The sequence below is a fragment of the Parus major genome, chromosome 3 (genome assembly GCF_001522545.3).
Source record: "Parus major isolate Abel chromosome 3, Parus_major1.1, whole genome shotgun sequence".
NCBI classification, from domain to species: Eukaryota; Metazoa; Chordata; class Aves; order Passeriformes; family Paridae; genus Parus; species Parus major.
The window spans coordinates 54583635-54608083 of NC_031770.1; the positions used below are offsets into that span (position 1 = coordinate 54583635).

Here is a 24449-nt window from a genome sequence, read left to right on the forward strand (position 1 = left end):
GTTATGTCAAGGCACATGGGGGACCTGGAAGTGATTTGTGACAGCCTGTATGGCTTCAACAAGGGAAATCCCGCCTGACCAACCTTGCCTTCTACAATGGAGTGACTACATCAGTGAATTAGAGACGGGCCTTGGGGTGTCATCTATCTGGACACAGGTAAGACTTTTGACGTTGTCTCCCACAATATCCTTCTCTCTAAATTTGGCATGTATGTATTTGATGGGTGGACTGCTCAACAGATGAGAAACTGCTTGGACAGCCACACCCAAAGAGCAGTGGTCTAAGGTTCAGTGTCCTGATGGACATTGCTGACAAATGGTCTCCCTCAGGGGTCTGTTTGGGATCAGGGCTATTTATTGTTTTCACCACAAACACCAACAGTGGGGTTGAGTGCAAATCCACAAGAAACAGACATTTTTATTAAAGGTTTACAATGCAGATACAGAAGTTGTGTAATAATACTCTTACTTACTGCAAAGCACTACCAATGAACATTAAAGCCTTATGGAAAAAAATACATTTTTCTTAGTTTTTGCTAGTGCTCTGCTAATAAAATTTACTTCCTCATATCCTTAAACAATCAAGGCTACATTATTACTGCTAAACATATTTACAGTCAGGTTTCTCAATTGTTGGACTGCTGAAACAGAAAATGTCCTTAAAAGTATTTGGCTGTCTGCTGGCAAGTCACAGTATTTTGCCTGTGTGCTTCATGCAAAGTAAAGAAGAAATAATGGCTTCAATGAATTATGCAAATTTTGTGAAAGCTGAACTTTTGTCTACTCACAAAACTATTACCTTAAGCTCAATTAAACATGTTTTTGGTCTATCAGTTAAGACTTTCCAAATATTCGACAAATATTTTAAAATTATTTGATTGTTGTATGTGAGCATGTCAGGCTACTCTGAATCCATCATGTCATAGGATGTTAGTCCATTTAAATCTAATGTATTCTATGTTGGTTTTGTTATTTAAATAATACTGCTGTGTGGTGCAAAACAATTTATCAACTTCTTCCAAGTGCCTATCTTATGTTGTTTAAAAATTAGATGCAAAACTTCTTAGAATGGTGATGACTCTGATTTAAGCTTTAATGATGCCTATGAGATGATACAGCTAAACAACACAAAAATTAAACATAAATCTATATGACCACACAGTGGAATTTTCAACAGAAAGAGAAAAAAATTAAGGCACTTCTGTTATATCTAGCTTTATATTCTGCTGATATATAGGCTACATATTTAGCTGCAACACAGTGATGAAACCCAAATAATCCTTTAATTTACAACTTGCAAGGATTTGGTCTTCAATCTTTATTATGCAGTCTATGGCAGAAACAATTTCACATTATAACCTCATTGATACACAGACTTTAACAATTGAAAATAAGAAATACATTTTTGCTGCAAAAAGAAAGAGACAAAAAAAACCCCAAAACAACCTCCTCTATATAGTTGTATTTCAGAATACACTTAAATTCATCAAAGTACATTTACCCCCGGTTAACTACTGATGATTTATTTACAAAGCAAGTAACAAACAACATCTAGAAAATACCATTGAAACACGAATTATCTACATGGGTATTTCTAATTTTCATACGAGAAAACAGCTAAGAAGGCATTTGCTGCAGCACAATGTTTCTTCCTGAAATCTTAATGTGTTTTAGCAGCTAACACAAAATGCAGATGCAGACTGTATCATGTGAACTAGAAAAGCAAACATACTATGTGTTTGGTTAAGAAAAAATAGATGTCTAGCAAACTGTTTTTTAATTTTTATTTTTTTTTTTAAAAGTCTAATGCATTAACTGCTCCAGGTACTTCACATAGGTGCTTGTTGTTTACTTACAAACTGAAAATGCTGCTGACAGAGCAGCTGAAATTTGAGAAACTACTTGAAAGAGAAGACATCATCAGCCTGTGCAAGCTCTGACAGGCTTATAGCTACATTTTCATTCACAATGAAATTTATGTTAATATATGCTGTTTTGGGGATCATTTGACAATCAGTAACAATGTAGAATACTTTAATTTACTCATATCTTTTAGAAAAAGTGATAGCTCGTTGTTTTGATTTTAAAATCTTTTTTTAATATATGTGAACTAGAAGGAGAAGATGAAGTGTGGATGTGGGGTTTGTTGGTTTTTTTTTTTGTTATGGGATCACTGAAAAAAATTTTCCTTTGAAACTGCAGAACACGCAACCCTCGCAAGAGAAGTCCTCTTGAACTACAAATGCGTTTTTCTACATGACCTCGTGAGACTTCAGCACGCAAATAACCTGCACAGAAAACACCTCAACAACTAAATTTTAAGAGTAAATAGAGAGTACTCAACACTATTACGACTTCATATCCCATTATTTTCCATCCTCAAAGGCTCATCTTATTTTTCAAACTATAGTTGTCTAGCCTTTGAATTTTTGTTTCCAACCTGTTTTAACAGCACTGTGACTTACCAAGGGAATGCCAGGTTGCTACAGGCACAGCAGCTCTGTTTTAGACTAATGTATGTGCTCCTGGCAAGCAGGACTGCCGCGAACACGGGAGCCGGGAAGGCCCCGGCACCTCCTGGCTCTGTTACATCTCATCTCTGTTATGTGCAATGCAGATGTGCTGCAGAAGCAATTTTTGACAGATTGGAAAAGCAGGCACTTTCCTCTGTGGTATTTTTTTGAGGGAAAGCATATCCTACATGTTCCCACTAGCACACTGTGGCAGTGGCAACTGCTCTGAGAGCCATGCAGCAGGAGACCCTGTCACGGCAGTGGAGTAGTTTCAGCTTCTTGAAGTTCCAACTGAAAGGAAAGAAATTGCAAATACAATGAACAATTGCTTGATATCTTCCCACCAACAAGTTTGTGCGTGTGTTTTTTTTAGGAGGAATTGCTTTCCCATTTGCAGTCCTGATGTAGAAAGCTAAGCACATAGGCCAGAGTAAGGCAAGAGTATGCTTTTGCCATGAAGTGACAGAGGAAATGATCCCAAAGAAATATTAGTAGGTCTGAAATTTGAATTAGAATATGCTTCATATAGAACCAGTTATTCTCTTTCTAGGGTGGAACACTCTATGAATTTCACAAGCATGGAAAAATTTCACTCCCTTGCTGTATTCTTTCTGCAGCAGTTACAGGGAAATTAGTATTTTAGTTGAATACATTCTGTGCTTATATCAGAACAGCGTCTAACTTTTGGATTTTCAGTTATAGTTTAGTTTAAATTCTGTGTGAGGTGGTCTTACATCAGCCATCAAACCCAGCAACCTCTCAGCCCTGAATGTCCCCAGTCTCCCTGCTGAGTCCTACCTGCATGCAGGCACAGCAGCACTATGGATATTTTCATCAAGGAAACCTGCTTACTGCATGGCATGTCCTGAAAGACTGCAAGCCCTCTTTGCTCAGCAAATTTTCTGCCAGAACCCATTGAGAGCTAGGTGGGAGACACTGCAAATCAAGGGTTTATGGAATGGAAAGCAGAGGCACAGATAAAGCCTGGACATTCACAAAGAGTCCATATCAACACATATCAGCTACAAAAGAAAGCCCAGTTTTAAGGATCTATTGAACTTAGACAAGTGTTTCATGGATGTCACTATCTCGCCAGAAACAGGCTTTTAAAGGAACCAGTACTTGAAAATTATTATTGAAATACAGTATAATTCACAAAGCAGATATATTAATCTTCTAAATATACCCAGGAAGGCAATTCTCTGTTTATACAGGTAGATGTGAATCTGCCAAAGAAGCTGCCCATTTTTTTCATGTTTCTGCAACAGGAACCACCAGCATTCCCCATATTTGTTTACAGTGGGTCATATAGCACAAGGAAAATTAAGAATTAAGAAAACACTTCATTTATTTAATCAAAGTGAAACTAGCTTTCAATTTTTCCTTGTTTTAACTTAAAACATTTTTCTCAAATCTCTAAAAATATCCTTTTTATTTCTACATGTGTCTGCCAATCCAGGCAGTAAAGGCAAAGCTTTCAGGGCTGAGCTTTTTGTTACTGAACATATCTGAGGCCTCATTTTCAGAATATGGGGAGGATTTGCAGTTTCCATTAAGGCATTTAGACATTTCAGTAGTTGACAAGAAAGCATCAGAGGTTAAAACTGAAAAGAAGAGTTACACACAGGATAACTAAATAGTCCTGAAGATGTGCCTATACATAATTTGCTTAGTTGCTTGGATACATTCAGGTGAAGCTGCTATAAAAGCACCTATAAAAATGGGTCACAAAGGAACTAATCCATTGAAACAAATTAAATTTCTCAGATTTCTTTAATTACTAACAATCCAGTTCCCTAATTATTTAAGATTTTTTTGTTGTAACACATAGCTACTAGTAAAAACTTAGTTTTCAGGGGAAAATAACTATCAATTTATCTAACATTTAAAAAAATTACACCTTCTTTTAATCTCAGAGATAAATTGATGCAGAGACTCTGAGCATCTGAAGTAAAAGTTATTTCATGATCTTTGTCAAGATTTGGATACAAATCTATTAATGTCAACAACATCAAAAACCCTCAGCCATCTGCAAAAGCTACTATTTGGTCCTTCATGCCCCTCCCCTGCCAATACTTGGTCATAGAGAAAAGTTCAAAGAAAGCAGTTTTGCTTTTCAATCAATTTTTTTTTTCCCCAGGATTACATCACTCCTTCTTGTGCAAATGCACTTACAAGATTGCATAAACCCTCCTGAAAACTATAAGCTCTTAATCTAAACTTTTTTGGTAATGCCAAAGAACCACAGAGCAGGCCAAAGGCCATTATATTAACTTAGAATAATATGAATATTTAAGATATTTCCTGTTGGTGCTTTTGAACTCATTGAAGACACTGTTGTTCCATCCAACAACTTAAATACTTAAGAGTGTTAATTCTAAGTGCTTTTAAATGCTTTAAGAGTGTTAGGCCTTATGTGATTGAACCTTGTAGTTCTCATTAACATTAGCAAGAGAAACAAATTCTCACTTGGCATAAAAACAACTTGTAGAACATCTGTTTCTTAGAAAATTATATGAAGTGTGCCAAGTACTACACAGCCCTGAAATTAGAATTCATACCAAATGCCAAGAGCTTGTCCATACAAGAAAGAGTTTGTCAGTCTTCAATCAACAGATACACAAGCTAGACTTTCTTTTACAGAAAGCACTTACCTGTGAAAAGAATTTCCTCAGAATGTCTGAGGAAATACTGGTTTGTCTGAGGACTTATTTTCTTTTTTCTTTTCTGAGAGCTAAAGCTGCACTCACTCTAGGGCTTTTTTGTGTTTAAAATAATAATATAAAAATATTAGGTATTACACTTGTAGTTACTATTCCAGAGAACCCTTTTAGTGTAGATTAGTTCGGTAATCTTTTCTCTCATTCTGATAAAAGCAGACATCAAAAAATGTCTCTTACAGAAATGTTTGCTGGAGAAAAAGATAAATTAAGTTTAATATTAAGCTTTGAACATGTCTTGCTGTGAATGCATTCTATAGAAATTGTGAAGAGTGAGAACGACTGTACCAAACAGCTGCTGAGCTGAACTCCAGGGAGAAGGCCCAGGTCAGCATTCAGGAAGCACATCTGGCAGAAATAAACCAATGGTAGCATCAGCAGCTGCCAAAGCAAGGACTGCAGGGATGGCGGTGAGGGAAGTGGAGTTGGCCACTTCAGAGTCTTTCAAACACCTGAACATGCAAAGATCTATCCATCCATCCACCTGTGAGGACCTGAGCTACCAAGTGCTGTCTTCTTCTCCCTGGCTCTGGGGAAAACTGATGGTTACTTGCTAGGAAGAACTACCAAAGTAGTCAAATAATTTCTTCCAGCTCTGCATACACCTTTTTTGTTCCATGCAGATTGGATCTTTGCTTCAGTTTTCATCCTTACTGCCTCATTTGGACCTCATTCCTTATGTTTCCCTTTCTCCTCAGCATTCTTCCTCTCACTTTCCTTTCCCTTCAGTGTCCTTCCCTTTCCTTCTCTTTATTTCATATTACATATGCTTTATTTCTTCTTAACTAATTGATTTCATCACTGTTCCCTGAAGGAAAAAAAACAACTCAAACCCTAAACAGCAAAGAACCCAACTCTAGGACTAGCTTCCTCCTTATTGCCACTCTCAAGATCACTTCACTTGCTTGCTCCATCCCTGCCCCAGCAGGCTGTCTCTCTTGGTGGTGTAGGCTGAAACATCTCTCTGGGAAACACCACCTTCTATTTTGTGCTTGCTCAGTGCTCAGGGAAACAGATTTTATTCCACTCAGCCTCTAGGCAGTACCACATTAATCTTTTCTATGGGTAGAAGTTTAGGTGGCTACAGATTTAGAAGTAATATAAAGGTATATAACTAAATGTAGAAAATGGGTGAATAGACACTGCACTCTAAAAAGCTGGAATTGTACTAGGCAGAAATACAATCTTACTGTCATTGCATGCACAAATTTGATTCAATTGAGGATTACAAATACATTATTAACAGATGAATGTAGCAATTTGCTACACCTAGTATTTACTACAGATATATACAAACATACATACCTACATACATACATATGTGCACCTATGCCAAGTTTGGCCGTTCTGCTTCACCACTAGACTGAGCAGGTGCTGATTTCACAGGCCACAGTTTGGCATGTATGAATCAGACACTGGTAAATAATACCAATTGTTGATGCTTGATAAAGCTTCTCGCTTTTGCCCTTCTCCATTTAGACTTCCCTCCTTTCTGGTGCAATTACTTTAGTCTCCTTGGAGATAGGAATATTCTTATCTGGGCTATCTGGCAGCAGCTGAGTGTCAGGCAGGCAGCTGCTTTCACAAGAAGCCGCTGAGCTCTGCGCCTCAAGGAGGCAGCAGCCAATTTGTGGCTGAAGTGGCAGCGGTGAGAAACTGTTGCATGAGCAACCCAAGTATATTGCTGAAAGGTGATATGGCGAGGAATGAACCAGGCTCATGCCTTTTGCTCTTATTTTTGAAGAGTTACAGAGACAACTCAAACTTCTAGTGCTTTTAATGTGCTTGAACTAATTCCATGAATGTTAAGATTTGCTTTCATGTTTTGCTGAGATGGAGCCTGGAAATTCTCAAGACTAAGCATGGGACCATGGATACTGAACATGTATGAAAGAACTTCTTTGCAAAAACTATGCAAAAATAGGCTTAATTAAAAACCCAAAACTAACTCTTGTTATCTGATGTGCCATAAACTTCCTACTTCTTAAAGGCTTTTTCTATATGGAAAAGGTATTTTCTTTGTATGCCTGAAATGCCAAAATGGCACACCTGCATTTAGCACGTGTGTATATATTTTCATATATGTTTATGTATATATATATATATATGTATACACACACACACTTCTAACTCCACCTTATTCACCACATAATTGTATGACACAAGATGTGCATGTAGACAAGGTCTAATTCTTGCATGACTTTCAGGACAAACAAGGCCAGGTAGGCCTTCTTTGTACATCAATCAAAAGTGAACAAGCAGAGTTTTTTATCTTTTTATTCACTGTAGCAATGAGCCACTCCTGTCTCAGACAAGGAGTATGAACCAGGAAATCTGTGATTAATTTTCAACCTGCTGCAAATATCCTGCAAATGAAACACTGTTTTATGTGCTCTGTACATGCATGCACGCTGGACCCAGTCACTCACGGTACCCTTTAGAGCCCTTGGCTTCTGAGCATCAAGCAGGGCAGAGAACAACTGGCACCATGCAGGACTGGGGTCTCTGTGTATGCATACACCAGTTTCAAATAGAACCTTGAAAGTGCTCAGACCTTCCAAAAGCTACAGATCAGTGTAAGTGGTAAGTTCGGAACACATGTCATCTCCAAGCGGCTGGCCTGGATCCAGAGATGACATCTCCACTGCTAGTCATACCTGATGGTTAGTCCTGTCCACCGTGTTGGCAGTGGAAGCATGGTCACGAGTGTTTTGTCGGACTCGGGTGGAGTTTTGCTGCTCAATGGTTGAGGAAGTGGGGATGCAGAACTCTCTGAAACACCTTTTGAAATTCTCATCTAGGAATGCATAAAGGACTGGATTAAGGCAGCTATTTGTATACCCTAGAGCAATACAGAAGTGCCAGGAGACAGTCTGGAAAGTAGTTTCTGGGATGTTGACCAGGGCTTTAATGATAACGTAAATGTGGATGGGAGTCCAGCAGACAATAAACACTGCCACCACCACAAGAACCATCCTTGTGATTCTCCGCAGGTTCCTATCCTTCTCTTTGGAGCCGGATAACATGCGGACGCTCTTCAGGCGTAAAATCATCAGCCCGTAACACACGGTAATGATCAGGACTGGCATGATGAAGGCAAAGATGAACACACAGATTTTCAGGAGGTTCTCCCAGTACCAAGCAGGGTGGGAGAATGTAAGTGTACAGTCAATTGAGCCTGAGGAAAAAGAAAACAGCAGAGAAGAACATGCAGGTCAGTTTTCATTTCCTTTTCTTTAAACCTTTCTTTAATTACATATAATTTAATTAAATATACGAAGACTTTACACCTAAGTAAACATGTAAAATGAAGCAATCTGTGACCTGTCATTGGCGTAAACATTGGTAGGATAGAGTGCTGCAAAACAGGCATGAAGCGTGAGTTAGGAAAACAAAACCAAATTAACATGTTCTCTTTTGCAAATTATGGCTTGGAATTTTATGTATACTGAGATCTGAATTGTCATAAATGCTTAAACTTTGACTCATTTCCACTTCAAGTATAAAACACGGTGAAAAGGAAGATTGTTAAGCCACCATATATGCTGAGAGTTGGGGTATTTCAGGGCAGAGGGAAAGAGAATGACACGACGCTTGGGAACTATGCACTGTGGAGGGTCTGGATTTATGGTGACATGCTGTCACTGCCCCTTTGGTCCAGAAAGTGCTCTCTGCCCTGTATCATGTCCTGCTGGACAGGGTGTAACATATCTACGACTGCCAGCTTCCCAGTGGGAGTATGCTGGGTAAAGCACGGGCTCCTGTGCTGTAGGGCAATGCAGAATGCCCCACGGCAGAAGGCAGGCAGGCACAGATGCTTTTCCAAACACTACAGTAACTGAGTGGGACAGCGAGACTTGCATGGACCCACAGAAGTTGCTGGAGCTGCTTGTTGTAAAAGTCAGATCACATGCACTTCTTTTCTAGTCAACTACAGCCAGATGCAAAATTGCTGAAGGGGCTCATTTGCACTGATACTTGCTTTACACAGGTTGGAAGTCAGAAGTTAATTCAGTGCCTCTACACTACAGTCAAACAATGCAGAAAGGAGTTTAAATATCGAATACTCAGTTTAGGAATGAAAGCCAGACTTACCATGCCTGTATTTAGTAGTTGCCATGAACATAACTGGCAAGCCAATGGCAGAGGAAAGAATCCAGTTGCAGACATTGACAATTTTGGCATTTCGGGGAGTACGGAAATCAAGGGCCTTAACAGGGTGGCAAACGGCCACGTAGCGATCCACACTCATGGTGCAGAGCGTGAAGATACTGGTGAACATATTGTAGTAGTCTATGGATATAACAATCTTACAAAGGATGGTACCGAATGGCCAGGTTCCCATCAAGTAATTCACACTCTGGAATGGCAGAGTACTTGTTGCTAGGGCATCTGCCAATGCAAGATTGAAAATATAGATGTTGGTGGCAGTCTTCATTTTCGTGTACCTAGAAAAAAAAAATTGGCAGAGGATGTGAATGACCACAACTGACACTGTTATATAAAACTCAATTCAGTGCATTATCTATAAGAAGCTTCTGTAAAATAATGTGTTACATACTGCCAAAGATCACATTTTCTGCTTTTAACCAAACGACCATGCTATGATTCACCTACAGGTTGGCAGTTCAGTGAGACATCAGCTAAAGGGTGTAAGGAGGAAAAGGTTAATTTAACTCACGCAGAAGGAAAAGATACATGTAGAAGAAACAGTATTATAGATGCTGAAGAATTGAGAAGCTGAAAAAGTTGTGTAGTAATAGATCAGATACTGATATCAACATGGATAGATTTTCTGTACCTGCTGATGTCATGCCAAATATCTGTCTATCTAATAAATTCATTCTGTAGAAATAAAGAATTTATTTGTAGGTTGTGGAGTAGTAATGTCATTCTAAATGGGCAACACTTGAGACACACTTTTTCTGTGGATGCTGTACTTCTGCAGTGCTACAAAAAACATTTCTATTTAAGTAATATTCCTGGCCATGCTTCCCTGATTGCTGCTGAGGTTGCTGGGCCCTGTGACTGCTTGAATTTTGGGGGGGCAGATGGCTTGCTCTTTTGATGAAACTTCCTTCCATTTCTGCAAAACTAACAACAAGTGTTTGATTGAGTATTTTACAATTTTTAGAGTGCTTTTCAAGAGGAATAGCTCATTTCAAAAGACCTGTTGGGGAACCTGCTAGGGAAGACAAAATGATAGATAAAATACACCAGAAAAGATAAAATACACTATATCATGGGTTTTATCTCTCTGAGTTAGATCTCTTCAGAACATGAGTCAGTTGCAAAAAATCCCAATTGTGTAGGGAATGGGCATTTGGAACATATCTTTGGTAGGGTGTGCAGAAATGCAGACTTCATGTTGAATGGATCTAGAAAGCTTTTATGATGAACATTTTAAGTCATTGGTACTGGATCTGTTCTCTCATTTTTAGCACTGTGCATGAGAAGACACTAACAATCCTACTTTCAATGTAAGGTGGTTTTTAAAAACAGATTTTCAAGTAGATCCAAACTCTATCTTGACTACTGCTGTGAGAAAGTATAATCTGAATGTGATACTTTCAAGTTGTAAATAAACTCCATATTCTGAAAGTTCTGTAAAAATTTTTCTTACTCCATTTATATAACAAGTTTGTAACTAATATAGGAGGAGGTAAATGCTGCAAGCATCTACAACTCTCTCTTCTGGAAATTGGAAAAAATGTACAGAACTGCAGTGTGGGAGAGGTACACAGTAAAAGCTACAGCTCTAAAAACTGTTTGGAGGGAGGAGAAAATATTTCTCAGGCAATTTGCTGAAGAATCTTCCAGCTGAGAATGAAAGCAGCAACATTTATATTTTGCTTTTACTGTTATCCAGTACTAAGCCCTGTGGTTTATCAAAATGAGTGCCTCTCCAAAGGTCTGAGACATCCAGGAGTAGCTGAAGGTGTGTCCAGAGCTAACCTGAAGGTTTGATTGTGCTGTCAGCAGGCACATCCAGCTTGCTCCCACCTGATCTGCTCGGGCAGGGACTGTGACAGAGGGGAAGTGGCTCTCAGCTCTGCACAAACAGGCAAAGGTGACGAGGATTCTGTGCCCTCACTCGGGCTGCTGATCTCTGCTCAGACCAAAGATGACTGCCTGCCTGCTTTACAGCTGGACAAGAAAGCACACTTGGGAATGAAAGCTGCTCAGTGCTGGTGCCATCACAGGTGATGCTGGGACAAGTCTGTCTTGCATCTGCATCAGATAATAATGATAAAGCTTTGTTATCAGTAATTAAAGCCATTATGATTTAAAAGGAATGATTGATACGGCAAAAAAGCCCAAACCTTCAACCAATTATGTAAATGACTTTCAGGTTAGCATGACAGAGGACAGACAGAAAACCACCCTGAATAAATATAATAGAGTAGAATAACCAATTATGTAAATGACTTTCAGGTTAGCATGACAGAGGACAGACAGAAAACCACCCTGAATAAATATAATAGAGTAGAATAAAGATTCTTCACTGGGCATGTGTCTTATTCCACTTAAATGCTACATATTTTTCAGTTTTGCTCTCTAATTTTTATTGTCAGTTTAAGTTTAAAAGTTCTTGGACTTACTTTGTTTAATGGCCTTAAAAGACTATCAATGAAGGGTTTTGCTTGATGTACTCTGTAATCTTTGTACTTTCTAATCATGCTGTTCTTACAATGAATAGAAGCAGATTTCTTATGGTGATAGAAAGTATTTACTTCCACAACTGCCTAATCAACAAAAGCCTATTGAAATTTACAGCATTCTTTTCAGTGAATTCTATGGGATTTGGGCGTTTCTCTGTATGGAATATTTGAAGATTTTATAAGGGGCTTATTTCTGCAAGGTACATTTTGTAAAACATATATTTTTCCAAATAAGTAGATTACCAGTGTCCCCAGGATTATTTTTTTGGCATGAACAAATAAATACCAAAGCAATTGATTAAATGCAATTTTAACAGCATGAGAAGTAACAGTCAATCAAAATGGAGCTTTTCAAAGTCTTGATCTTAGCTGTTATTACACATTTTACTAAAGTACCAGTCTACCTGTTGGAACAAGCAGAACAAACATTTCCATTATCCAGACTTAGATGTGTATGTGATGAGATTTCTACAGTTGAGAGGGAATTAGTAATAACAACATTTTTAATGCAATACCAAAATTTATAAATGCAATCTTCTAAGACACTGCTTTCACACTTTCATTCAAACTCATTAGAGAATCTAAAAATTAACAGATGAGTAGCAAAAAAACCTTAATTGCAAACTCATGTAAATCTGAATAGTGGTATTTAGATTACATTGAAATTTCAGCATCTGAAACATCAAGTGTATTAAATTTTACATGACAATGAGCAACGTTACAAGTGAAGACAGAAGTTGGCTTTGGGTGGCCTTTTATTTTACAATTCTGTAATGAAAAGACTAATAGAATGTGATGATTCAGGGGCTTTTTGTGAATATTTAGCACAATACTGCCCTTGGTATATACTCAAATTATTTATGCTCATTATAATACTGGCACCTACTAGTATAACCCATCTAACTCCTCAGTGCAGGTTTTGTATCATAAAATACTTGTTTATGAACTGTTGTTTTGTTGGTAATAGCAGATAATAAATCAGGTTTGCAACAGTAAAAATATACTTTATGTCTGTAATTTTTTAGGGAAAGCTCAGCCTTGTCTTTAACTTCAATCCTACAAAGCTTTAAAGTAGACTTCAAGTTTGAAGACCTGAGCTGTACAGATGCATGTCGCCCTGAAAACTCAGCTTCTGAGCTTGCTAACACAGTTTTCTAAGGACTTTCTCAGGACAGTAACTGTAAACATAGATATGTGTACATTCTTTCTGTTACACGTCTTGTGATGGGCATTTCTCATGGCCAGTGCAGTGAGAAAGTGTTATCCTGACCATCCAATCCCTGGCCGTGGTCAGAAGCCTATAAATCCTGGGAGGAAAAATAAACTCTGCTCTTTCTTCACTACACCTCGACCTGTGTCCGCGTGATCTATTGATCTTCAGCGGTAACAGATGCACTCAACTGAGATTTGCTTGGAATAAGAAAAAGCAATGGAGAAAAGAGTGAGAATTCAACTCAGATAGTCACCAAGTTCCTAGCATTCAAGGATTAATAGAAAGTCTTGAAATGGATCCCTCAACTGTCTGCCCACGGGCCACCTGTAGTTTGTAAACCAAAAAGAACACCAGATTAACCTCAGAGAGACTCCAGCTTCCAAGCGTAACAGCACCTTGGACAGGAGCCAGGAGCACCTTCCCTTCCACTTCTCATGCAACAGGAGAGATGTGAGACACCTGCCATGGCCCTGTTTCTGGCCTGTCCTCCAATAATTTAGTTATTACCTTCAAATATTTTTTAGGAGTCTCTTCTTTTGAGCTTCTTAAAATTTAATGAAATCTTTAGTTTGTATCAGACTTTATTTAAGCCTCACAGAGTTTGTATACTGCTACTGTAGTCTATACAACTAACATAGTCTTGTCCCTGCTGCTCCTTGGTCAAGTGGTTTACATCCATGTGGATTGCTGAGCTATCCTCTCCTCCAAAGCCTTCTGCCCTTCTGGACCAGATCAGCTTTACAGCATCCTTGGACACTGGGCTGGTGCAAAGAAGCTAAAGTGGTCCACATTTAGCTCACTGTAATACAGATAATAATAATAATAATAATAATAATAATAATAATAATAATAATAATAATAATAATAATAATAATAATAATAATGCAGCTCAGAGTAATACATAACATTACAAACTAATTTGCAAAATTTCCTCTCTGAGTAACATCAATGAGGAGGAAAGCAGAAACAGTCTTTTGCACTTAGGAAATGGGCTGGTCAATGACAGTCTGGTCATAATTACTGGTAATAATTACTTTTGAACAAGACAAAGGCATGCAAGGTTTTGCCTTCAGAATGCTAATTTGGAGACAAAGACTACTTCAAGATCTGTGTTTAAGTTCAGCACAAAATACATGAAAAACTGGACAAAGTCACTGGAGATTCACTGCAGAAAGCAGTCACTCTCAAAAATGGTTTGGCTGCTGAAAGAAACAACAGCCAACAGTTAGGTCTTGCATACAGACAACCTGACATGGCTCTTCTTGATGCTGGAGATTAGGTTAGCATTTCAAATTCATGTTCTTCTTGCATAAATGACTTGTTAAACAAATGAAGAATCATTATGTGCATACATTAGATTAGTTGAGGTCGCCTTGGGTGGGAAGATTTAAAACATGTGAAGTATGCCTAGTTGAATCAATTTAAATTCTTTTTTTCCTCCATGATTGTTCTGGTGCACCTTGCATATGCAACTCAAAAACAGTAGAAAAAGGTGACTTTTTTGACATGTTTTCTTGAGATATCAGGTGCTTTCAATTTTTCTTGAGCCCTTAAAGCTTTGAACAAAGCCGTGACACATTCAAGGTGGTCTGTAAAAACCCTCAAAATTTTTTCTGTCTGCCAATCCAGTTTTAATATTTGACACTGAAATGAAGTCTCTCAAGCCACATTCTGGAAAGCACCTTTAAGCTAAAGGGTCTCTTACTGATGTCCATCTATTTTATCATCCTTTTCTTTTCTTCCCATGGTAATGGGTCTCTACAGAGTGAAAGATCCATAATATATCTCAGCCACTGCTGTGACATGTGCTGTGGCAGGCTGCATCCTATTAAAAGTTTTCAAGTCATATATATTCTGGATATGTCTAACCTTCCTGTCTGCAAGCACATGACTTAATCAGCTTGAAAACTTAAGTCTTTGATTTTTTTATTCATGGGTACTTCTGAATTCTTATTCCTTAAGCCATTGAATTTTGTCTCTGGCTACAAGGACCATAAATTTGTGCACAACCCTGATAGTTATTAGGCAGTAAGGCTGCCCAGATTGGAGGTGCCATCCTTTTGATGTGTGTTCCACTGAAGAGATCTTATACAAGGCTGTAATTTAAACAAGTAAGCCCTGAGTGAAACCAAACCAACAACAAATTGAAAAGCTAAACAAAACCTTGAACAGATGCAACAATATAGCTGAAAGCGGTCACACTTGGTTGCAATGGAATTGTGCAATTTGCATCGCGCTCGTTTACTTCCTGCATGGAAAGTAAGTGAAATGGGGACGTGAGGAAGCTTTTTACTGCCTTTAAGAAAGACAGAGGCAGCTGCTGTTTCCTCCTGTTAAAGCCTTGCACAGCACAGCGCTACCCAGTCACTGCTGTGATCTGTCGCGGTAGTTTAATTAGAGATGAAAAATATTAGGCATCACTTAACTGTCAAGGCATAACATACTGAGGGAGTGCTGTAGATCTAAAATCAAAGAGTTCAGTTATTAGACATACTCAGTCATACTTCACATACATTGTCCTGGAGCAGCTTTCTCTCCTTTCTTCACTCACTGGCAAAGGAATGTCCATTTTCTGAGCGTGTATGTGGTCAGTGTGGACCTGAGCACAGGACAGGGAACTGCTGGACTGTAGTTGCTTCAGTTTCTACCTCTTTCTCCCTAACAATTTGTTCTCCCACGTCATTCTCACTTTATTGTCACTTTATTCTCCTCCATAGCACAAATGAGATTTGGCCAGAATGTCACCAAAGTTTACTTCCCTCTCTGACTTCTCAGCTTATCCCTTCCTCTCATCAGGACACTGCCAAGGCATGTGCAGATCCAGCTTACAGGATGCAGGAGAACCAGGCAGAGCACATCACCTCCTGGGAAGCAGCACCAGCTCAAGGCCATTTTTCTTGTACTCAGAACCCATCAGGAACTTATCTCATACCTCAGCTTTGAGACAGGGTGAGCTAAACAAAAGCCTTTTAGTCAGAGTCACCTTTAGACTTCAGTGCCAGTCATTTGGGAAACGATGTGGCACCAAGAGAGTTGTGAGGGCATCTGACTCATCCTGTTTTCCTGTGTTGGACTTCGGACTAAAAATGACTTGCTGCTGTCTTTGTGGCTCTTCCTGATTTTATTTTTTTTTGCTACTGAAAGGCATCATATAGAAGTCCTCTTTCTGCAATTCAGTTTGAGCCAGTGAGTTTAGTCCCTACCTGGAGAAAATAAAACAAGCTTTTTTCTTTTGCGAAAAACAGCTATTTTCAGGAGGAAGGCTGCTCCTTTCCCTTGACTGAGAGGATTAACAAGCAAGGAGATTACTTCAGACAGAACAAACACAAACTTCACAGCAGTCATAAGAGGTAATTATTTTATGATTTCTTATTATTTTTATGCCTTCTAAAGTTAAATAAATGTGAAAAATATCCTGTCAGAAATACATACAAAATAAAGCTGATGTGATGCATTCTTTTTTTTTTTTCAAAAAGGGGTGGAGAACCAGTCAAGAACAGGTATAGCTATATCACTTGTCACAAAAATACTTAAGATGTTGCCATGTCTCATAACTCCTAACTTCTTTTCCCAGACATCATAAAAAGCAACTTAATGATAAAAAACAAATGACAGGAATAAGTATGCTCCAGTGCCCAAACAGTCATCTGCTGGTACACTTCCTTCCCTTCCAGCCTAGTTGAATAGGGGGAAAATTAACTGCCAATTATTTCAGAACTTAATCTGGCCTGTTTGTCAAACCACTTTTATTTGAGTCTCTGTTTGCCTGGTGCTGAGGCATATATGGGTCTCCAATAAAGGTCGCTGCTTTCACGGTTATTGTGTAACATATCTCTCTGAAATAAATCAATGGTGCTAAAAAGGCTAACTTCAATATATTGCTATTATCCAGCAGCAGGTGCTTATTGTTGAAGGTTTTGCTTTGCTGGGAAGACATAAAAAGGAAAACTGTCAGTATATTCAATTTGACTTTTCCCCCTCTGCCTTCAGGGAAGTGTGATGGAGAGTAAAACTGCTGACTACACCTCTGATAACTGTGGTGACATTTTTCTAGAGGGGACAAGTTATCAGCTACTTTCTCTGGTTTCCAGGCGCTGGTACCCTCCTCCTGATCTGTAGACTGATCACCTGAGATAAAGACTGTACATGAAATATCCCTGGTCAGCAGGGAAGCTGTCAGGCAAGCCTTTGAAGACAGTTTTAACGCTAGTAGAGGTGAGATCCCTTAAGGTGCGGTAGGGAACAGCAGGCAATCCATCGCCCTGGCCAGAGGGCAGCAGGGAGGTGGTGTGGGGCTGGAGGCCAGGCCATACACAGGCACTACAGACCAAAGTAACACAAGGTATGGCCTCCTGCATACCGGAGATTGAAACCTTCTGGTGAAGCTGTTGAGTGTGATCTGGAAAGGAGCAACAAAGGTGAGGCAAAGGAACTAGAGAGAGAATAAATGTGAAGGAAGGCTTGCCTATGATGTGGGGAGAAGGGGAAAGCAGGCAATGGTGGAAGCTGGCATGACAGGAAGAAAGAGCACAGTTATGTGAGAACACCAGATCAGAAGTACTGGAAGTCATGAACTCAGTCTCTACGTGACAAAAATGAGATAGTGTCTGAAACTGCGGCTCTGAGGGAGTTACTAACACCACAATCTAATGAGAATTATTTGGGTAATTGGCTCCTTAGATGATTTTTCTATAGGGGCAGCACATCCCAGGGCTAAAGATTAGCATGGTGACAAGGGCTGCTCTCTGTCCCCTCTAAAAAAGACTTCACTCAGTTGGAACTGCTCCACAAAACACGACGAGGAGGAGATTGTTCCATTTTACACAAACTTATTTTTGTTCTGAAGTTTTATTCTGAGCTGAGATACAAGATCTTATAGCTGATAATTGAACACTTCTCAGTAAGAAGGTAGAAAAAAATCTATTTCATGTCCTTCACAGTTATTTGATTAGCTGTGGTGTGTCATCTCTAACTTTTTTCATCATGTAAATTCAAAGGGAAATATAAATAAAATTTAGATGTGTTTAACATTAAATAGATGAATTAAAATGCTTATCACAGCTCAGTTAAGCTGTGGAACTCCTTGATAGTAAACACCATTAAAAGCCCACTTCCAAAAGGGACTAGGGGTCTCTGAAAGATAATTATAATATTCCCACTTTTAATACCATAAACCCAAACTTCACCATATAAACCAAAGAAGACACAAATGGTTATAAAAAGAGCTTTCTTTTAGCTCAGCTTAAGCAGAACAATTCAGAAAATAGTTACTTTTGGATTTTAAAAAAAATATAGTTACAAGAGTGGATTTATATTTTGAAGAGACTTACCAAGCACTGAAAACTTGTTTTCACTTGGAACCATCATGAAAATATATAATTTTTTTGAAAATGTCTGTTAATGAAGATCTCTAAAACCATTTTTAGAACACCTAAGCTTAAAAATAACCAAGTTATAATCAGTAAAAATGCTTCAAATGTTTGTTTTGAAGCAGCTTTGTTTAATAGCAGCAATCTTTGTGACCTTCTTCTTCCAATCTTATTTTTGATCTTCATTTTTTGGGGGAAGTGCTGCATGTTAGAAACGTTCACAAAAAGCTACTGAATAAATGCTGATGCAAACTGCAGCTCAGAGTCTCTCTGCAGTCTAAAAGTCTATTAGAAGGATAATCACAGTGTTGCCCCTATTTTTTCCACTCTGTCACTAAACACCAGCTGCTGGCTATGGCTGGAAAAGAGGCTAGGAAGCTAAACTATGATTCTGAGACATTTGGACTTGCATCATGTTATGCTTGAGATTTTTGTAAACATATCACCTTTTGATTTAAGAAAGTTATAAAAGGTTATCCACAGTGTTCAGCAAAAGTTATGCTTAATGGTTTGGGAAAACACTGTAAATTAAAATGAAATAAAGCTGTACTTGAGGATTATGTTAGCTAAATAGCTCATTAGTCATTAGCTTGCTAACAGTTATATAATATAAGCAATATGTGCATACAATAGTTTATACCCTTATTGAAGCCTTGAAAAGTTGGTAACCTTCGATTCATTTTTATAAAGAAATTAAAAAAAAAATTGGGCAGTGTTTAGCACTGTTTTTTCATGGGAGTCATTACCATAATGTCACTCCAGGAAAAGTACAGTGGGATCAAACAGCTTTTTACAGGCAAATTGAGTGAGAAGGGTTGTTTTCTGCCCAGAACTGCCTGGTGGTAGGCACTAGCAGAGCCAGAGGGTCTGTGCACCTGGGCCTGGAATGCTGTCCTGTGTGCAGAGGCTCACTGAGACTGGGGTGAGGAGATGAGTCTGGGGCTGCAGAGCTCTCCCTCATCCCTCATGTGCCTCTGCTTCCTCAGTGAGATGGGTGTTACCCCCAGGTTGCAACCTCATGTATTTTTGGTCAAATTTTCATCATGTCTGTAAAAACATAATTTAAAAAACAAAATATAAAGGCATACATTCCATTTTAATTGTCTGCTTTCCTTCATCTTGGGGGAGGGAGGGGAGCTGCTTGCCTGTTAAACATTTACCTCCTAGCAAAGGTTAGTAAACTCTCTCACAAACAGTATGCAAACAGGGACACCTGCCTTTCCGTAAGGCAGGATGCTGAAGGTCACCCCCTTGCTATGCTGCCGATTTAATTCAGCTCCTCTGCTGCTCCTGCCCAACAGTGCTCCCTCAGCTCTACTCTGGCTGGTGCTGTGAGCTGCATTAGTTCATAATTGACATGACTGGATAAGGCTGCTGAGGCTTCCAGCTCTTAGCATGGGGGTGGAACCTTTGCAGTCGGTGGAACAGGCAGGACACACACACCCAAGCAATGTCGTGCAAATGCAGAGAAGTTCATGAGACTGTGGACAGGAAAGAAAAGCAGGAATTCTATGCACTTCTTGGCTTCTAAGCTCCCTGACCTATGCTGTTAAAAAGGATGCTGAAAGTCACCTTACAAACTGCATCTGTAACACCATGTCATGTCACCTTGCAAACAACCTATTTTTTAGAAACACTTGTTTTCACCAACTTTCAAGTTTGTGATAATTTTCAGGTTTTATTTCTCTCTAAAAAGAATCTTCACTTTTGTGCACATGTGTGAGAACATTTATCCCTCTGGTGATATCAATTATTTCTACAATATAAATTTCAACTCTAAGTCCCTCCTACTTAATAAAACAGTTTTTTTGGAATTCTGAGTGAGCTCAGCTGAACTAACCAGAGTTTTCAGTGCTGCACAGTCTTTCCAGATTAGGTGATGCTTCAGTCACAGCTCTTTTTTTTCAAAACACTATTAAGAGGTGGTTTTGAAATACACAGAAAGATTTCTCTTAATTTCAGAAAGAGAACTTCAACTTCTTTCCCCGTTTGCCTTTTTTTTTTTTTGTTTTCCTTGAAGCAGTGCAATCATTTACTCAATGAAACAAGACATTTCCTTCCTCTACAAAGGATTGTGGGGAACCTGAGACTCCTTTGTTTATGATATGTGAAAAATTTATAGCAAAACAAATGAGGAATCGCTCTGAACTTGAGTGGCTTCAGCGGCTGTTGGTGGAATTACAGTTCTCCCAGAGAATTTGGATTGTGGAGGACTGGGGCTTCTGTGAGCTACTCCTCTCTTCCAGACATGCAATACTTAAGATTTTCATCTAGGATCTATTGCAGCTTTCTAGCATATTGCCTATATCACAAGGCATATTCTTATTTCCACTCTAATCGTGAGACTAATATCACACCGACTCAACGAGAAAGCTGGAAAAGCCTTTGGATTACTGTGTAAATTAATTCAATGCCACATGGCACTAATTGTACACTGTCTAGTTGTACTCTGCAGCAGCTAGAAGTAGCATTTGCTGTTGATATAGCCATAACAACGTTGTGTTCATATTAGTAATTTACATTTAAACAGAGCACATGAGGAAAACAGAAAATAAAAATTATCTACACATTTTTCAGATCACAGGTAATTTATAGCTGGCAGTAAAACCTATTAAATTACTACTGCTGTCACTTGAAGGCATTTTTTTGGTACTTGAGAAAGGAAACAGCTCAGTGTAAGTAACATGAGGTTTAACCTCACACACTACATATCAAACATGTAAATATTAATTCAAGGATGAAAGCATTCAGCTGAACAGAAACCATCTGGCAGAATGAGGAGAGTGGATGAGAATGCATCTATTATAACGTAATGTGTATAAATTGGAAATCCATGGACCTCCTTTGCACGAAGAGCCTTCTTTTCACATTGATAATCACAATACATTTCTAATTTCTCCTTAGACATATCTGCTTTCTGATCTCTGCTTTCCCCAGCAGGGATAGCAGGGTGGCATTGTGGAGTGATAGTCATAGTCCCCTGATACTGATAGTGTCAGGCACTTGCACAGCTCTGGCTCCAAACCCCTGGATTTGCCTTGTGGAAAAATTTTAAGAGTAATAATGTTTACAAGATGATATAATTATTTTAAAACTATTTCCAAATAAACCAAGTGTGAGATGTTAGCATGCAGCACACTTGATCTGAAGTCACTGTTGCTTCCACCAGGGCTGGACTCTGAAAGGTGAGTAGGAGAGTTTCAAATAACTAAGCGCCTACCTCCCAACTCCTAGTATTTTCAAGACAAGCTAGGTACAAATACTACTTAAAAATCTTAATTTTTAGTAGCCTCAATTCCTCTCACAATTAATTTGAAATTCAATGTTTTGTTCTTTCTGAGCAGGCATGATGGGAAAGGCAGATAAAGAAGGGGAGCTTCATATGATGACAAATTCAGTCCAGAAAAACTCTGGCCTCTAATGTTGGATGCCAGAAATGAATGTGAGCACATAGGGTCACCATTTCAGAGGTTCATATTCTATGATTTGAAACACTGTCAAGCTGAATCACTAAGTCCTCTGTTGCTGACTGGATACACTACACTTACAGAGAAGCACAGAAAGGGACTGTATTTTTATGCTGCTTAAGCCACAGATCCTATTCAGCCATTAGCATGTAAATTCCTTGTCATCCCAATTGCTAAACACCTGCGTGGTATTAACTGGGAAGGAATTCTATCATTCCAAAAGCTGTTCTTGCACAGAAAATGGGGGATTTGCCATAAAATTGCTGATGGTTTTGGACAAGCCACTTAATTTGTGTTTTCCTCTGGAAAAGGAAAATATATTGTTGCTTTCGCCTATTGCTTCCGGCTTTTGTTTCTAAGCGGTGATCTCAGGGAAAGATGCTTTCTTTAGATAGAAATCTAAATACAAGTGCCTCATTCGATTTGGCTTTGTGGTGCAAGTGTAATTCAATTAATTACTGTAAGAAATATGAACCTAGTATGGGTTGTGCCCAGGATAATAAATACATAATTCCAGGGACAACCTGTGGCATATTTCTCTGCTGACAGCTCTCCTGTCTCTGTTACACTGTGCATCTGCTTTTCCTCCCAGAGGAATGCATTCAGCACTGCTATGGTGATTGCAGTCATGCCCCCACTCAGAAGCCTTTCTGCAGATGAATCTTCACAGACAGCTGGATTTTCAGGCTGATCAAAACCACAAGACAGAAGAGAATCTCCCCAGTTCTGTGCATGCAGCCTCTGAAGTACAGCTAAACACACAAGGTTTCTGAACTGCTCTAGTCTGAGCCACTGGTGGATATTACTCGTGTTCCCACCAGGTGTACGGGATGCACAGGCTTTGCAGTGACATCCCTAACGCGTGTCGAAGGAATCATCCTCCATCCTGCTGCAACACCCCACCGTGATCGCCACCCTCACCTCTCCCCGGCTTTCTGTACAGCTGGCACCACAAAGCCGCCCGCTGCCGCTGGTTTGCCAGCGAGGCCAAGAGACAGCCCCGCTTCTTGCGGCCCCGATTCCTCGAGGAGCCCCGAGCTCGAAGGGAGAACGGGCGCTCCAGACGGGGGGGGACTGGAAGTTCTGGGGCTGCCTCGATAGGAACCGAGTGCGCCCCTGGGCCATCCCCGTCTCCCCCCTTCAAAGCGCCCGCTGAGCGCTCTAGGGCTCGATGGATGCTTGGTTTGGAAACGACGAGCAGGCAGGAAGGGGATGAGCTCGGTCGGCCCCGTCCTGTCGCGCCCCGCCGTCCCGCTCCCGGCCCGTGGCTCCCGGGAGGTGGCAGTGTTCCCCCACGGAAGCCACCGCCCAGCTCCGCTCCGCTGCCAGGCCGGCCGGGGAGCCTCCTTCGACTCCCTCTCACTCGTTTTCTGCTCGTTTACGGGCAATGGATTTATCGCGCGTGATCTGATCCGTAACAGCCCCACTGGGGCTTTTTCTTTTGCGGGTGAAAAAGTTGCGAAGTGCCGCAGCACAGCCGGAACGCCGGGATTAGGGAAAGCGGTCGCGATCACGGCACACGTATTTATACACGTGTATGTCTATACATATATAAATGTATTTCAATATACAAATACAGATCTAGACACGAGGCAGAGGATCTCCAAACACGGCCAGAGAAGCGTTTCACCGCGGTGCCATTTACATTTTGTTCGTGCATTTGGGAGAGGTGGATGGAAGACAAGAGGATGCGTGCCGGCTATCCGTGTACCATTCCCTATCCGTGTGCCAACCCGTACCCGTACACGCTCACAGGCAGTGGCTACAATGCCTTTAAATCCTTAGGGAACAGGTGCGGGATTCAGGCCCCGTTGGCCAGAGCCTCTCGCAGAGGTGCTGCAGCTCAGAGGGTCCATAGAACACCCTCGGACGCACAGCGGGTTCTGTCGGACCGGCCGCCCCCCACGGCTCCACCGCAAGTTTCTCTCCCTCCATCACCCGCTCCGGCTCTTTATCAAAAGCCTCCTTCCCTCTCCCGCGGGTGCCGGCGCCTGTCCGCAGCCCGCAGTGTGCCCCTGTGCGCGCTGCCCGGCGGAGCGGGACCGCAGCATCCCCGCCGGGACCCCGTCCCGCGCCCCGGCTCCCGGCGCGGGGTTCCGCCCCGACGGCAGCGGCCGTGGGCTGCGGGGCGGGGCAGGGCGGCACTCACCTGACGATGACATACATGACCAAGAAGTTGCCGAAGAGCCCCACGACGCAGACCACGGAGTAGAGGGCCATGATGGCGATGGCGGTGACCACGGAGGGGCCGCCGCCCGCGGGCGCGCAGGGCCCGCCGCCGCCCGCGCTGCCATTGCCACTGCCGCAGGGCTCGGAGCGGTTCCAGCCCAGCGCCGCCGAGGCGTTGCCCCAGGCCGGGCAGGATGGCCCGGGCGGGCGGCAGGCGGAGGCGTTGGCGGCGAACGGGACCTCCAGGGCGCCGGCGAGGAGCGGCGCGGACCCGTTGCCCAGCAGGTAGGCGACAGCCATGGCTCGCAGCGGCGTCAGCGCGGCCACCCGCTCCCC

General features: G+C 40.7%; 1 protein-coding gene across 1 annotated transcript; it reads right to left on the bottom strand.

The window, feature by feature from the left end:
• Positions 1–1261: 1261 nt before the first annotated feature.
• Positions 1262–24443, bottom strand: OPRM1 (opioid receptor mu 1). The gene is made up of 4 exons (XM_015623387.2): positions 24094–24443; positions 9329–9681; positions 7891–8411; positions 1262–2804 (listed from the first exon to the last, which is right to left on the bottom strand). The coding sequence occupies exons 1-4, from the start codon at positions 24411–24413 to the stop codon at positions 2766–2768; spliced, it is 1233 nt and encodes a 410-aa protein (XP_015478873.1). The 5' UTR covers positions 24414–24443; the 3' UTR covers positions 1262–2765.
• Between the last annotated feature and the right edge of the window lie 6 nt (positions 24444–24449).